This window comes from Octopus bimaculoides, chromosome 11 (assembly GCF_046866305.1).
Source record: "Octopus bimaculoides isolate indiv1 chromosome 11, ASM4686630v1, whole genome shotgun sequence".
Taxonomy (NCBI): Eukaryota; Metazoa; Mollusca; class Cephalopoda; order Octopoda; family Octopodidae; genus Octopus; species Octopus bimaculoides.
This window is the reverse complement of record NC_142938.1, coordinates 16,340,755-16,356,772: the sequence shown is the minus strand read 5'-3', so window position 1 is coordinate 16,356,772 and position 16,018 is coordinate 16,340,755. Positions and strand designations below refer to the sequence as shown.

General features: G+C 38.9%; 2 protein-coding genes across 3 annotated transcripts in view; one reads left to right on the top strand and one right to left on the bottom strand.

The window, feature by feature from the left end:
• Positions 1-4,352, bottom strand: part of LOC106869716 (uncharacterized) — a 49,284-nt gene extending 44,932 nt beyond the window's left edge. The window contains exon 1 of the mRNA XM_014915561.2: positions 3,526-4,352. Within this exon, the coding sequence (XP_014771047.2) occupies positions 3,526-4,002 (477 nt within the window). The 5' untranslated portion in view covers positions 4,003-4,352. The remainder of the gene's footprint in view (positions 1-3,525) is intronic.
• Positions 1-16,018, top strand: part of LOC106869723 (uncharacterized) — a 91,944-nt gene that overhangs the window by 42,588 nt on the left and 33,338 nt on the right. The window lies entirely within an intron of this gene.

The following is a 16,018-nucleotide window of genomic DNA, read 5'->3' as shown; positions in this document are numbered from 1 at the left end:
TTTTTTTATTAATTGTAGTTTTTAATTTTATTTTAGAAATTCACATGATGTCAGCGGGGCCAGTGTTGATAAGTTATCAGAAATTCCACGAAGGGGTCAATGCCATAAGAAGTTGGTCGACTCCGGGTTTAAAACATTGTTTATAGTTAGTTATTTTGTTTGTTTGTTGGTTGTTGTTTTGCTTAATTTCTTCTGATAATAACTTTAAAGCCATAAGGAGAATGAACAGGATTTTACTAAACTCCCTTGTGTCTCTTTGCATTCTCAGTTTTCACACAGTGGTGAGAAGAATAAGAAATGACAGCGAATACGAACAAAAAGAAAGAGAGAGAGCAAGACTGAACGAAAAAAGAAATATGAACTAAAATAAAGAAAAAAGGGTTAAGGAAAGGACCAGAGTAGTAGTTCTCAACCGGGATCCATATGTTTCTAAGGGGGGTCCATATAAGGTTTTGTGGGGTACACAAAACAGTAAATTGGATGTCTACAGTAGTATTTTAGGGTCCGTGAAAATTTGTTTACTTCAGTCGTATTTATTGCAAGAAACAACAGTTTCTTTCTCTAACACTTGACATAAATTCAGAGTGGCTGTGTGGTAAGTAGCTTGCCTACCAACCACATGGTTCCGGGTTCAGTCCCACTGCGTGGCACCTTGGGCAAGTGTCTTCTACTATAGCCTCGGGCCGACCAAAGCCTTGTGAGTGGATTTGGTAGACGGAAACTGAAAGAAGCCCATCGTATATATATATATATATATATATATATGTGTGTGTGTGTGTGTGTGTGTGTGTGTTTGTGTGCCTGTGTTTGTCCCCCCATCATCGTTTAACAACCGATGCTGGTGTGTTTACGTCCCCGTAACTTAGCGGTTCGGCAAAAGAGACCAATAGAATAAGTACTAGGCTTCAAAAGAATAAGTCCTGGGGTTGATTTGCTCGACTAAAGGCGGTGCTCCAGCATGGCCGCAGTCAAATGACTGAAACAAGTAAAAGAGTATAGTGTGTAAAAGCACCTATTTCTGCTTTTATTTGGGTAAGTAAATAAAAACAAAGAGAGGAAAAACGGCACTCCGTCGGTTACGACTATGAAGGCTCCAGCTGATCCGATTAACGGAAGAGCCTGCTCGGGAAATTAACATTCAAGTGGCTGAGCACTCCACAGACACGCGCACCCTTATCATAGTCTTTTGGGAGAATCAGCGTCACACAGAATGTGACGAGGCTGGCCCTTTGAAATACAGGTACGATTCACTTTTGCCAGCTGAGTGAACTGGAACAACGAGAAATAAAGTATCTTGCTTAAGGATACAACACGCTGCCTGGTATCGAACTCACGACCTTACGATCGTAAGCCGAATAATCGAACCACTAAGTCATGGATCTTCACTAAGATGGGTTACACTTCCTTTTGAAGTTAATATTTGTTGACGGGAAAGGTGGGGCGAGCTGGCAGAATCGTTAGCACGCCGGACGAAATGCTTAGCGGTATTTCGTCTGTCTTTACGTTCTGAGTTCAAATTCCGCTGAGGTCGACTTTACCTTTCATCCTTTCGAGGTCGATAAATTAAGTACCAGTTACGCACTGGGATCGATGTAATCGACTTAATCCCTTTGTCTGTCCTTGTTTGTCCCCTCTATGTTTAGCCCCTTGTGGGCAATAAAGAAATAAGAAACGTGAGCACGTCGGGCGAAATTCTTAGAGGTATTTCGTCTGCCTTTACGTTCTGAGTTCAAATTCCGCTGAAGTCGATTTTGCCTTTCATCCCTTTTGGGGTCAATAAATTAAGTATCAGTTGCGTACTGGGGTCGAATAAATCGACTGGTCCTCTCCCGCAAAATTTCGGACCTTGTGCCTAGAGTAGAAAAGAATATTCGTTCATGGGGATATTTGTTTGGAAGAGAATCTCATTGAATTGTAGAGTGATGGAATATTTCAAGCAAGAATTAAAGGTGTGAAGCATAATGTATGGAAAAGTAATGGCACTGCAAATATATGTGTGTGTGTGTGTGTGTGTGTGTGTCCATATCTCTAGGAGAAAGCGCAGAGAAGCATTACTGGTTTTCCTTCATCTTACCTTATTCCTTTACTTGTTTCAGTCATTTGACTGCGGCTATGCTGGAGCACCGCCTTTAGTTGGACAAATCGACCCCAGGACTTATTCTTTGTAAGCTTAGTACTTATTCTATCGTCTCGTTTGCCGAACTGCTAAGTTACGTGGACGTAAACACATCAACACCGGTTGTCAAGCGATGGTGTGGGGGACAAACAGATACACACACATATATATATATACAACAGGCTTCTTTCAGTTTCCGTCTACCAAATCCACTCACAAGGTTTTGGTCGGTCCGAGGCTATAGTAGAAGATACTTCTGTTCTATATTTAAGAGATGAGGAATTATGTACATTATTTACATTCGACGGATATTTGTCCTCATCTTGTTTGTTGTTAACACAACGTTTTGGCTGATATACAGTCCAGCCTTCTTCAAGTGTGTTTGGGGAAATTGGAGGGTATATCAGCCGAAACGTTGTGTTAACAACAAACAAGATGAGGACAAATATCCGTCGAATGTAAATAATGTAGAAGACACTTTCCCAAGGTGCCATACAGTGGGACTGAACCCGGAACCATGTGGTTGGGAAGCAAGATTCTTACCACACAACCACTCCTGCACCTTGTTGAATTTAGTTTCAGCTGTGTCTTTAACTCACCAACAAAAGCTCGTATCTGACTTAACATTGTACAAGTGGTGGTCTTCGATTATCATAGACAACTATTCATTCAAATACTACAAAACTATCAGAGCAGCATCAACCACAACAAGGCTCGCATTGAATAAAATAGCACCAAAGCAGCATTTTTGATGAATACGTCCTGGTATATTTATGACATATCTTACATATTTCACTGGTGAACATTCATTTTCCATAGAATTGAATTAGTTGCTAGAGTTTATGTTCGATAAATTGGTATTGTAACTGTATACGTCTAAATACACAAAATATATTAACAATTTTTCTGTACAATTCCTAATTATATTTAATTATAAAAATATAATATGATTTTTAAAACTACGAATGGGTATGAGGATCCACCCGAATAAAATAGGAATCAAAGGAGTTCATAGGTAAAAAAGAAAAAAAAAAGGTTGAGAACCATTGGACTAAAAGTGGTTCCCAACCGGGGTCCGTATGACCTTTGGAAAACCATGTAAAAGTTTGTTGCTAAAATGTATGCGCAATAAATTGGATATATTTCTGCAATGCACTAAATATTTTGACATTTTAATACAATTCCTAATAAAAAATAATTATAGAAATACAACAGGATTTTTTAAACAATGAACGGCTATGGGGGTCTTGTAGAGTTAAGACGGGATTCAAAGGGAGTCCATGGGCAAAAATTGGTTGGAGACCTCTGGACTGGAGAAAGAAAGGAAGAAATTCTTAAAAGCAAGGAATAATGGAAGGAAGATCGGGGAGAAATCAATGGAGAAATTTAAGAGCTGTGTGTTCGCTTACCAGCAATGGTGGTAGATTGTTGGGCCGGAGATCTTCGAGGTTTTTGTTGGATTCAGTAACGACCGGAAGTATAGTCTCAATGGAAAGTGTCCAAATGGCATAACAGACGACCAGTAGGAAAACCAATAAACTAACGACGGCCAGAGCGTATGTAAAGTTCCTGGAGTTGCCGCCACCGCTGCGTCTGTTGGCATTGGAGGTGGTAGTAGTGGCTGTGGCGGCGGCGGTGGTGGAATTGGTGGCAGTGGTGATGGCGGTCTTGTAGTCTGTGTGAGAGTGCGGGCCATATCTCTTGGCCACGCTTTCGTTCTTACGGCAGGCACTGCTGATCATTGGAGCGACTGTCGCCGGCGGCTTGCCGACCGATACTGGCGTCTTGTCAACACCAGCGGCAGAGCTACAGGCGTCGGTCGACTTTAGAAACATTCTTCTTTCGTTCGATAGCAGGCACCGAGCGAAAATTCCAACCACCAGCATCCATCTGCCACCACCACCACCACCACCACCACCTCTACCACCACCACCACCTCTACCACCATCTTCGTCTTTACTATCCTTTCTCCTCACACAAATAGATTCTAGCTGCTTGCTGTTGTTTTTGTTTTTTGTTGTTTGTGTTGTGTACAAGACAGAATGTGTGTTTGCATATGTGGGTGAGTGAATGAATATATATTTGTATGCGTGCGTGTTTGTGTGTGTGTGTAATAGCGTTATCTTTTCTTTTCTTTCTCCCGACCATTCTTCAGACCATCTAAATGTCTCTTCTTTTATCAACTCCTCCCAACGCCTCAGCTCTACTTCATCCCTTACTCCCCCCTCCACCTTCTTTCTCACTCTCTGTCCCTCTCTCGTTATTTCTTCCTTCTCGTTACCACGCCTTTTGTCTGTACATTTCGTTCTCTCTTTCTCCCCTCTCTCTGTCTATCTCTCTGTCTATCTTCCCCCCTCTCTCTCTCTACATGTATCTTCCCTTCTCTCTCTCTTACCACCAGTGATATTCTTACTATTAAACATTACACATTTTCTCATTATTTCTCTCTCTCTCTGTCACTCGCATACGCAATACAAAAAAAAAAAAAAAAAGGATTTCCTTCTCTTCTGGTTTACATACACTCACATATTCCCTCTCACGCATCCCCTCTTTTACACACACACACACACATTTACACTTTTCTACCCCCACATTATTGCCACCTGTTTTCTCTCCTAATCTCTCTCTCTCCCTCTCTCTCTGTTTCTCTCTCATGAGGTTTTCACTCTCTAACCATTCTCTCTCTCTCCCCCCCTCTCGCTCTCTCACTTGCTTCTATCTAAAATCTCAACTGGGGTCCATATGGCCCTCGGGAGTCCATATAGCCCTCGGGAGTCCATATGGCCCTCGGGGTTCCATATGGCCCTTAGGGTACATATAAGATTTTATTCTTAAACTTTATATGCAATAAATTGGTTATACTGTTATAATACCCACAAATGTTTCAATAATTATTTTTATACAATTCTTAATAATATTTAATTATTAAAACACAATTTTTTTTTTTTTTTTTTTTGTACACACTTTTTGTATACAGATGCGTGGCTGTGTGGTAAGTAGCTTGCTTCCCAACCACATGGTTCCAGGTTGATTTCCACTGCGTGTCCCTTTGGGTAAGTGTCTTCTACTATAGCCTCGGGCCACCAAAAGCCTTGTAAGTGGGTTTGGTAAACGGAAACTGAAAGAAGTCTGTCTATGTGTGTGTGTGTGTGTGTGTGTGTGTGTGTGTGTGTGTGTGTGTGCATGTATGTATGCATGTTGATAGCTCTCTGAAGAAGACCATTTTCGGGTGACGATTATCAGGCATCCTGATAACGTGGCCGACTCATCTCAGAAGACGGCATTGGATGATAGCTTCAACGCTTGAGATTCCTACTTGCTGAAGAATTTCTGTGTGGGAGACCTTGTCTTTCCAAGTAATGCATAAAATTCGTTGGAGACAATGGATGTGAAATGCCTCTAGCTTCCTCACATGATGGCGGTATAAGGTCCAGCATTCGCAGCCATACAGTAATGCTGAAATGACAACGGCGCGATAAACAGCAATCTTAGTGGCAACCGGTGTTCGCCCGCGCGGAGGATCGAAGAAGAGGTTCAGAGACCATGTTAAGCTTGTCCTCAACTCCTGCAACATTCAACCGACACAACTTTGAACACTTTGAACCTCAGAACGTGAAGACAGACAAAATACTGCTAAGCATTTTGCCCGGTGTACTAACAATTCTTTTCACCTACTATAGGCAAAAGGCCTAACATTTGGTGGAGGAGGAGGAGGTGAAGGATAGGCGATTTCATCGATCCCAGTGTTTCACTGGTACTTAATTTATCAATCCCGAAAGGATGAAAAGCAAAGTCGACCCCGGCGGAATTTGAACTCAGAACGTTGCGGCAGACGAAATACCGCTAAGCATTTCGCCCGGCGTGCTAATGATTCTGCCAACTCGCTACCTTAGTCATATATATATAATAATGATACATACTTAATAGAAATTCAAACCAAATGCATGTATATATCTGTAGGTTTATTTTATTTTCCTGAGATTTAAATAAGTTCTTCGCAGATTCCAAACATGTCACTAACAAAATTACAAGTCTCCTTTGTTTGAATGAAAACATTTTCACGAACATGTAAATATTTGAGTGCGTGTTACATGTATACACATAGACATTATATAGCTGTATCAAATCTCATGCAACATAAACTCTTGATTTATTAAGATTATCTCCGCTTCCAGAGGATGTGTCATAATTACCAGATGGCAATTAAGACTAGCTCCAGATGAGAAGGGGAGATTAACTTAAAAATTGGAATCCCATTAAAGAAAAGAACAGGCTTATTGTCTGAAGATAAGAAGACAGTCGTATACACGTATTCTTTCCTCAATAGACGCCGTCAGCATGCCAATCGTTCCCACTTACGTCCAACAGCCAAGTGACAAAAACATATACAGGTAATATGCATAGTTTAAACCAAAAGGTGCCAAGAGAAATAATTCAGTGGCCAGTGAGATGTATTTGAACAACAAATAACACTACATCAAATATCAATCAACGAAACTTTTAATATTCTTATAATATTTCAGAAAAAAGAAAAAGACTTCTCTCCAAATAAAAGAAACAGAATTATCAATGAACCTGTAGCGTACACACGGGTGAAATTCTACTCTCCCTTTATTATATATCCGTGCATTCGAAGGTAGCAGGTAACAGCTAGCCTTTGGCCACTATTTGGATCCCATTGTGTCCACTACTCTGATTGGTTTGGTATTGGCGCAATTTGTCTCTCACTCTGTCGCGCCAATTTGCCGCGTATAACCAATCGGTGCCCCTAAATGAAATCACGTGAGACAGCCTGTTCTCAACCCAGTTTTGAGCCTATGGCTCCTTATAAAAACTCACCTACTCCTCGTCTCGAGGCCTTTCGGTTCTAGAACTTTTTAGGTTTAGCCACTGACACACATGACACAGCCAGTTCCAGCGACAACACCACAGCAGCCACGCTGAGACTTACCAACTTCGTCCAACAGCATTACGGCAGTCTCCTTTGTCACCACCGTCATGTTCTCAACGTCGCCAACATCATCTCTCTACGTACACAGCTCAACCAACAACTTGCCCAGGTTTCAACACTTCTCTGTTCGTGAATTACTTCACCATGGATCAACAGCGAATATACAACCTGCAAGAACTCCTGTATCAAGTGACCCAGGCAGCGGCTTCACAGCCACGACTTCACGTACGACATGTACCTGCAACCGGCTCAGCATCATGGCCGCAACTTCTTGATACAGTTTTCAACTACCGTGTACAATTGACTATGAACTGGTATTCTTATTCTTTTGTTTATAAACTTGTCACTTCGATGGCTATAGACTCTTTCACGGCCTACTTCTTTGTTGCATTCTTATATATTCTTCACACGCGCATACATCCATGCTTACACACGCACATACATTTGTTCTCATGACGGCCTGTCTATTATTAGTGTATACATGACATACATACAGACACGCATGTTTTTACATCAATAAATCTTCTCTTCATCATTCTATGAGGTTGTGTCTCCTTTTTCTCTCTGGCGCGGTTGTCTTCTTTTTCTCTCTGGAACTTATTCATTTTATATTTATTGTATCGACCGTGTGATCTACTAAGGAACCATTCTCGTCACCCTCCCATCGCACGGTCCTTACAAACCCCCAGAAATTTCTTATTATCAGGAAACCATATCGAAATGCTTCTAGGAATATTAAACTACGTACGTCAGTTTATACTGTATCATTATCTTTGTTTATGGCTGTTTCCTGTCTGTTTTCACTGCCTTGTTTTCGTTACCAACTTTGACCCTCCGCAAAATCCTAAATTTTATTTAATTTGCTTTGCGGGAGCAACTGTTATGTCGAAAACGTATCTTGTTGTGAAATGCGAAGTAGAAAAACAGCCAACAACTGATGAAGGGTCATTTTTTTTCGTTTTGCTTGTCTTGTTTTCCGTTTGTTTCTTTCGTTGTTCGCAAAAAAAGTTCGTATTCCATGTTTTCGTATTTTATGTTTATTTTGTGTTGTTTACGTCCCATGGTGTCCTGTGCCCATATATGCATGTATATACAAATATATGTATGCATATATATATATATATATATATATATATAGAGAGAGAGAGAGAGAGAGAGAGAGAGAGAGAGAGAGAGAGAGAGAGAGAGAGAGAGAGAGAGAGAGAGAGAGAGAGAGAGAGAGAGAGAGAGAGAGGTGGTGTAAACAACTAATAGATGTATTAGTATAATGCTCGGGAATAGAGAAAGTCTTTAACGTTTCGAGCCTACGTTCTTCAACAGAAAGAAACAAGGAGAGAAAAAGAAAACGGAGAAATTGAGATATAGACATCGATTTATTAGAACATATTTAATTCCAAACAAAAACAAACTCTTAGCCCCTACAATTGTTTCCATGTCCAATCAATTCAATTTGAGAAATTATATTAAATTAGATTAAATTAAATTGAAGCTTCCTATTGAATATAGCTAATTGGACATTTTACCGGGGGAGAAGAATTTGATAGAAAGGAGCTACATTCCAATGTGTTGGTGGATCCTTAACAGACTCTGTTATGTGCGATTTTTGCATTGAATGTATGTAAAAAAAAACCGTTACTTATGTATAGGTATATGTATATGCAAATTTGTTTAAAGCATTTGTGCTGACATCCCTTGATTTGTGGAGGCGCAATGGCCCAGTGGTTAGGGCAACGGACTCGCGGTCATAGGATCGCGGTTTCGATTCCCAGACCGGGCATTGTGAGTGTTTATTGCGCGAAAACACCTAAAGCTCCACGAGGCTCCGGCAGGTTATGGTGGCGAACCCTGCTGTACCCCTTCACCACAACTTTCTCTCACTGTTTCTTCCTGTTTCTGTTGTGCCTGTAATTCAAAGGGTTAGCCTTGTCACACTGTGTCACGCTGAATATCCCTGAGAACTACGTTAAGGGTACACTTGTCTGTGGAGTGCTCAGCCATTTGCACGTTAATTTCACGAGCAGGCTGTTCCGTCGATCGGATCAACTGGAACCCTCGACGTCGTAAGCGACGGATTGCCAACACAACAATACCCTTGATTTAATTTAATCTGTACACACACACACATGTACAAACATAAGAGAGCTTGATTCGGTTTCATGCGACTTGTTCATGTCGTAAGAATTCAGAAATTCTGAGACGCGAAATAAATATTTGTTTCTTGTTTCAGTGGAACGTGAAATAGATAAAGCTATAAGTAATAGCGTATAACTATTGCGTTAAAAATTCTTAGATGGAAAAAAAAAAACCCCAAAAAAACAAGGGTAGCCTCTGACATTTCCCTCCATGGGATTTTCTTAACCCGATATTTACATGCCATTATTTATAGCTCTATCTATTTCGCGTTCCACCTTCATAAAATAATGGGGGTATGTTATGCATACTGGTTTTTATTTGTCTGATTAGTGTCTTTATTTTCATTGTTGATTCCACTACGTTTCAGCTGTTATACGTTCAAGCCTATTTCGAGTGTCTTGTGTATCGGAATTTCAAACTTAACCTTTTATTTGATCGATAGGAGTACACTGGTCTCATTCCGATCTCTCCGTTTCGTGACATTTTTTGCTTTAGTTCATTTTTTTTTTTTTGTGAATTACCTTGGTGTCTTGGCTGAATTAAACTCAGAATATGCGCACACACGCACGCACACACACACACACACACACACACACACACATACATATATACATACATACATACATACATACATTATATATGTATATTTATATATAATGGCTGTCCGTTCGAACGGACTCAACTGCGATTTTTTAATCCCAAGAGGACATTTTCTCGTGGCTATGAATATCACTTGTCAATACAACTACGGCGTTGATCCCTTAGAGAGATTTTAGAACTAGTATTTTTGCTTATAGGAAAGACACACAAATAGCAAAGAAGAAAGCAAAGGACCACTGATGAGGTCACAGAAGTGTGACGAAAGAACTCTGGCCGAAATACGATTAATGTAAAAAATAAAATGAAGCTGAAGCAAATTAACACCAAATATATAGTGCGTGTGTTTTATTGGCTAAACCGGCAACATGACCATCCCCAAATACAACAACATCTGTTTCAACACACGATTTCACATCAAGAATCTTGCAAAACGAATATATAAACGTATATAAATATAATTGTTTTTACACAATTCCTAATAATATTTAATTATAAAAACATAACAAGACTCTAAAACCCGAACCCGAACCCTAAAACTCTAAACCCTTACTAGGGAATAACGATTTAATTACCAGGGAATAACGATCTTGATACCGGCAAAAATTATTGTTTACAAAAACATCAGTAACTGCATTCAGCTGAATAGACGTCAGCCATTGGTTGAAATTACAGAAATACGACAACTTTAACATGAAATAACTTACAATATAGAAATTTTTGTTAAGAAGGTTAAGAGAAAAAGATGTTTTATATGACACATTCTACCAGTATCCCAAGTTTGAAAGTGTTTCGTTAAGAAAACAAGTGGTGCCCGTCAATTCAGAAAGATCCCATTTTTGCGTGGTCCTATGAGTATGAGTTTATGTGCGTAAGTATGTACATATTTATGTGAGCATAAGTATATACGCTGTGTGCGTATATATTTGTGTGCATGTGTGCACCCGTCGACTTTGAGTATATTATTTGGGTATGTGGTATTTCGTATATATGTGAGAACATAATGAAAGAATAACTGAAAGACAGAGAATAAGAGAGAGAGGAAAAGACAGAGACAGAGACAAGAGTGAGGGGCAAGTAAATAGAAAGAGAAACAGGGATGGGTCACGTGGGAGTGAGAGACATTAGCATTAGTGCATTCATAACTATATATATATATATATATATATATATATATATATATATGTGTATGTATATATATATGTGTGTGTGTATGCATGTATATATATATGTATGTATATATATATGTGTGTGTGTATGCATGTATATATATATGTATGTATATATATATGTGTGTGTGTATGCATGTATATATATATGATGTATATAAATCACATTAGTGTCTTTGTATATAAACATGCGATTGTGTAAACTTTTCCATATATGTATACATATACACTCGCGTTCGTATACACTCGTGCACTGTCCATCCGAGAGCTCCAATGAATTCGAAATTGTTCAAGCCTACCCATGCACACTAATAAGCTTGCTAGGAAACTAAAAAAAGGTGAATGTGTATGTATGTATGTATGTATGTATGTATGAGAATATATATACACACACACACACACATATATATATATATATATATATACATATATGTATATGTATGTGTATATATATATACACATATATATGTGTATATATATATATATAATATATATATATATATATATATATATATATATATATATAAGTTCGTTGTGTATTTATGTGTGTGTGTGTGTGTGTGTGTACATTTTTGTCCCGTTAAAGTGTTATAGTTGAAAGAATGGAGATAAAAAACATATTAACACACACTCACACAAACACGCACGCGCGCATGCACACACACACACACACACACACACACACACACACACACACACACACACACACACACACACACACACACACACACACACAAAACGTATATTTAGAAATTATGTCATAGGTGATAGCTATTTATATAAATTACGCCGTATATTATACGTATACATACATACATACATACATACATCAAGTTATTAAGAATGAAATGTCTGATTTTGAACTGAAAGTTTATTTTACTTTATCTCAACAAAAAGCAATGCAGTTAGTCAATGTATGCACCTAAATTATTAACACAATTTTGCCATTTTATCGCTAGCTTATTTATGCCGGCAGCAAAGAATTCTGGAGAGTAAGAAGTGATGAAATCACGAGAGTCTGTTTTTGCGTCTTCTTCAGATTTGAAGGTTTTCCTTGCAAAATGTTGTCTAATGCCTGGAAAACATGATAGTCAGTTGGTGCAAGGTCTGGTGAACATGGTGGATGACAGAGTACTTCCAAGTTTAATTTGCTGTAATTTGAGTTACGTTCTTTGTGCAACATGTGGTCGAGCATTGTCTTGGAAGATAATTAATTAGTCTGTCTCTAATGACCAATTTCGGTTGTTTAATTGCAAGTTCACTCATTTCATCTGCTGTAATTGACTTACCAGGTCTCATGAAGCTGTAGTGGATGACACCAGCACTGGACCACCAAACAGACGCTATTAACTTTTTTTTTTTTTGCTGAATATTCTTTTTTGGATTCTGTTTTGGCACTTCATCTCTCTCCATCCACCGTGCAGAACGCTTGCTATTGTTGAAAATAAACCACTTTTCATCACACGTAACAATACGATGCAAAAAATGGTTCACTTTTATGCCACGACAGCAAAGAACAGCAAGATTCAAGACGACGTGTCATTTGGTACTTTTTCAGTTCATGTGGTATCCACTTGTCCAGCTTCTTTACCCTGCCGGTTTGTTTCAGAAGGTCCAATTACAGTTGGAATCGAAACATCAAACCTTGCTGCTAACTCACGCGTAGTTTGAGATGTATCCGCTTCCATTAGAGTTTCCAGCTCATCATTATCCACCTTATTTCAGGTCTACCACGGGGCTGATTTTCAAGAGTAAAGTCACCAGACCCGAACTTCTTTCTTAATGACAAAACAAACTAGATTTTACATCCATATCGGCGCAGATGTAGCTGTGTGGTAAGAAGCTTGCTTCTCAACCCCCATAGTTCCAGGTCCAGTCCCACTACATGGCCCCTTGGGCAAGTGTCTTCTTCTATAACCCCGGGCCGATCAAAGCCTTGTGAGTAGATTTCGTCCACGGAAACTAAAAGAGGCCCGTCGTGTGTGTGTGTGTGTGTGTGTGTGTGTGTGTGTGTTTGTTTGTCCCAGCACTACCACTTGATAACCGGTGCTGGTCCCCGTAACTAAGCAGTTTGGTAAAAGAGGCGGATAGAATAAGTACTAGACTTTTAAAAAATAAGTACTGGGGCCGATACATTCAACTAAAAATTCTTCAAGGCGGTGCCCCAGTATGGCCGCAGTCTAAATTGACTGAAATAAGTAAAAGATATCTTTCTTCACCATGAAGATACATATATAAACGACGGGCTTCTTTCAGTTTCCGTCTACCAAATCTACTCACAAATCTTTGGTCGGCTCGAAGCTACAGTAGAAGACACTTGCCCAAGGTGCAACGCAATGAGACTGAACGCGGAACCATGTGGTTGTTAAGCAAGCTACTTACCACACAGCCATGCCTGCGCATATCTAATATAGTTTAAATTTGATTAAACATAACAATGTGACCGCGATGTTTCGCAGTCTTCATAAGCCCCTACCCAGAGTGAGAGTGGAGTATGCCTCCAGGGCCTCTGAAGAAAATATTTTCCAAGGCGGAATGTGACTGTTCTCTGAACACCCCAGCAGGGCAGTTCTTCTCAAAATTCAAAACGGCTTGAGGGGTTCCTTTTTCCTTCTTTTGTTTTCTCTTTTATTTCTTTTCTTCTATTGAGAAGAGACCTGTATGATATTCACAAGCTCCTCCTTGCTTCTCTGTGCTCCGGACTGATATACAGACTGAACTACCCCGTTTATAGGCCCCAGCTACCCTCCAAAGAGAAGCACTGTTTTAAATATATTGCTTCCCCATCACCCTAGTTCTAGCGTTCAGTGTGTTCTTGTATGCGTGTATGTTCCAGAAATGGTCTCCGCAAAGGGTGACAAAGTAACACGATAGGGGTGCGGCAGTTCCTGTTCCACTGCATTTATCTCTTGTGGTATTTATCCCAGCATAGTATTTGTGGCTAATTAACCAACTGATATTGCTGTTGTTTTCGTGCGTCAACCAAGTCTAGTATTTATACATACATACTTACATACAAATATATACGTGTGCATATATATTACATGTATATACATATATATCTATATACATATATACACATATGCATAAATATATATACATATACATACATACACACACACACACATATATATATATATATATATATATATATATATATATATATATATATATATATGAATATACACAGACACACACACAGACACATATATATATTCTTCTACTTGTTTCAGTCATTTGATTGCGACCGTGCTGGAGCACCGCCTTACAAGGTTTTCTAGTCGAAGAAATCGACCCCAGGACTTGTTCTTTCTAAGCCTATTATTTATTCTATCGGTCTTTTGCCGAACTGCTAAATTACGGGGACGTAAACACACCAACATCGGTTATCAAGTGATGGTGGTGGTGGTGATGGGGACAAACACGGACTCAAAGACACACACATAAATATATACATTTTATACATAAATGACAATTTCTGTCTGTTACCATCTCGCTGCCAGGGAACCAATCTTCACGAAACTTTGCATACATGTTAAACTAACATCCAGTCTAATTACAGGCTAAGTGGATTTCAATCAAAATCTATAATGGGCCCCCTAGTGGGTGTGAGCTATTATTTAATAAAATGAGAAGGGTACAAGTGTTAGTATGAGGGAAATTGGTGGCATAGTGAGTGTGGCGGATACCAGGGAAAGGGAGAATGGCGTTGTGTAAGCGGCAAATACGGAGTGGCAGTGGGGTAATAACGTTAATACAGCTGTCATTCAGGGATATACATGCGATTCTGCATATATACTTTCGTAAATACATAGGTACATGTACACACGCACACACACACACACACACTGCACACACACACACACCCACACACACACACACTGCACACACATACATACACATAAGTAACTGTTAAAACTCCAAGGAAGGGAAGGAAAGGTGGTTGTGAGGAATATATAGCTTTAAGAAGAGAGGGGGTAGGTGGTTTTTCTGCTGCCCATCGCAAAGAAACATTCACACAGAGACACACACACACACATACATACATACATATATATATACATACATATATATATATATATATATATATATATATATACACATTCATACATATGTCTACTATACACCATTTTAAACTCATGATTACCTGTGTATACGTTTGTAAGTGTGTGTGTGTATTTGTGTGTGCGGGCGTGCGTGTGTGACATCTTATAACTATTTGTCTCTACATTTGTTGGGTCTTCTCTGGTGCTGTCACATATTATGAAATTTTAAAATTATCTCAAACTTTTCAAATTTGGTATATTGAAATAATTTTCCGCGTTAAATCCGATTTTGTTATTTATTTGTCCCAGAAAAATTGCAGGAAAATGTTCCTGAGATTCAAAGTTTAATCAATTTTACCTAATCAGAAAGCAGGATTTGGAAGCTGGCATTTTCTGCATGATAGCTGTCTATCACAAAATGAAAGCAAAATCATTGCGAGGAGGAATTTTTATTAAACAAACAAAAGCAAAGCATTACCACGACCAAAGTTGTAAAAACTTCTGAAGTTTTAATAAGTTTCAATGAATAAAGTCATGTAAATAATTTAAAAAGGGAAAAAATCCTCAACGAAGTTTTTTTGCGAAAAATTACACAAATCTTTTCTGATCAGAAGCCTATCTGTCGGGGGAAGGAATGGTCTGACATGGAACAAACAAAAAATTATATAAGACATTCTACTGTAAAAATTGCGACGTCCTGTACCCATATATGCATACCTATATACATACATATGTATGTATGTACATATGTGTGTATGTATGCATATCTATATATTATTAATATTATCTATCTATCTATCTATCTATCTGTCAGTTTGTCTGTTTGTCTACATATATGTATCTATTTGTATGTATATATGTATGTGTGTGTTTGCGTTTGTTACCCCCATCACTTCTTAACGACCTATGTTGGTTCGTTCGCGTCTCCTTAACTTAGCAGTTCGGCAAAAGTGCCCGATAGAATCAGTGACAGACTTTTAAACTTTTTAAAAATAGAATGTAGTTG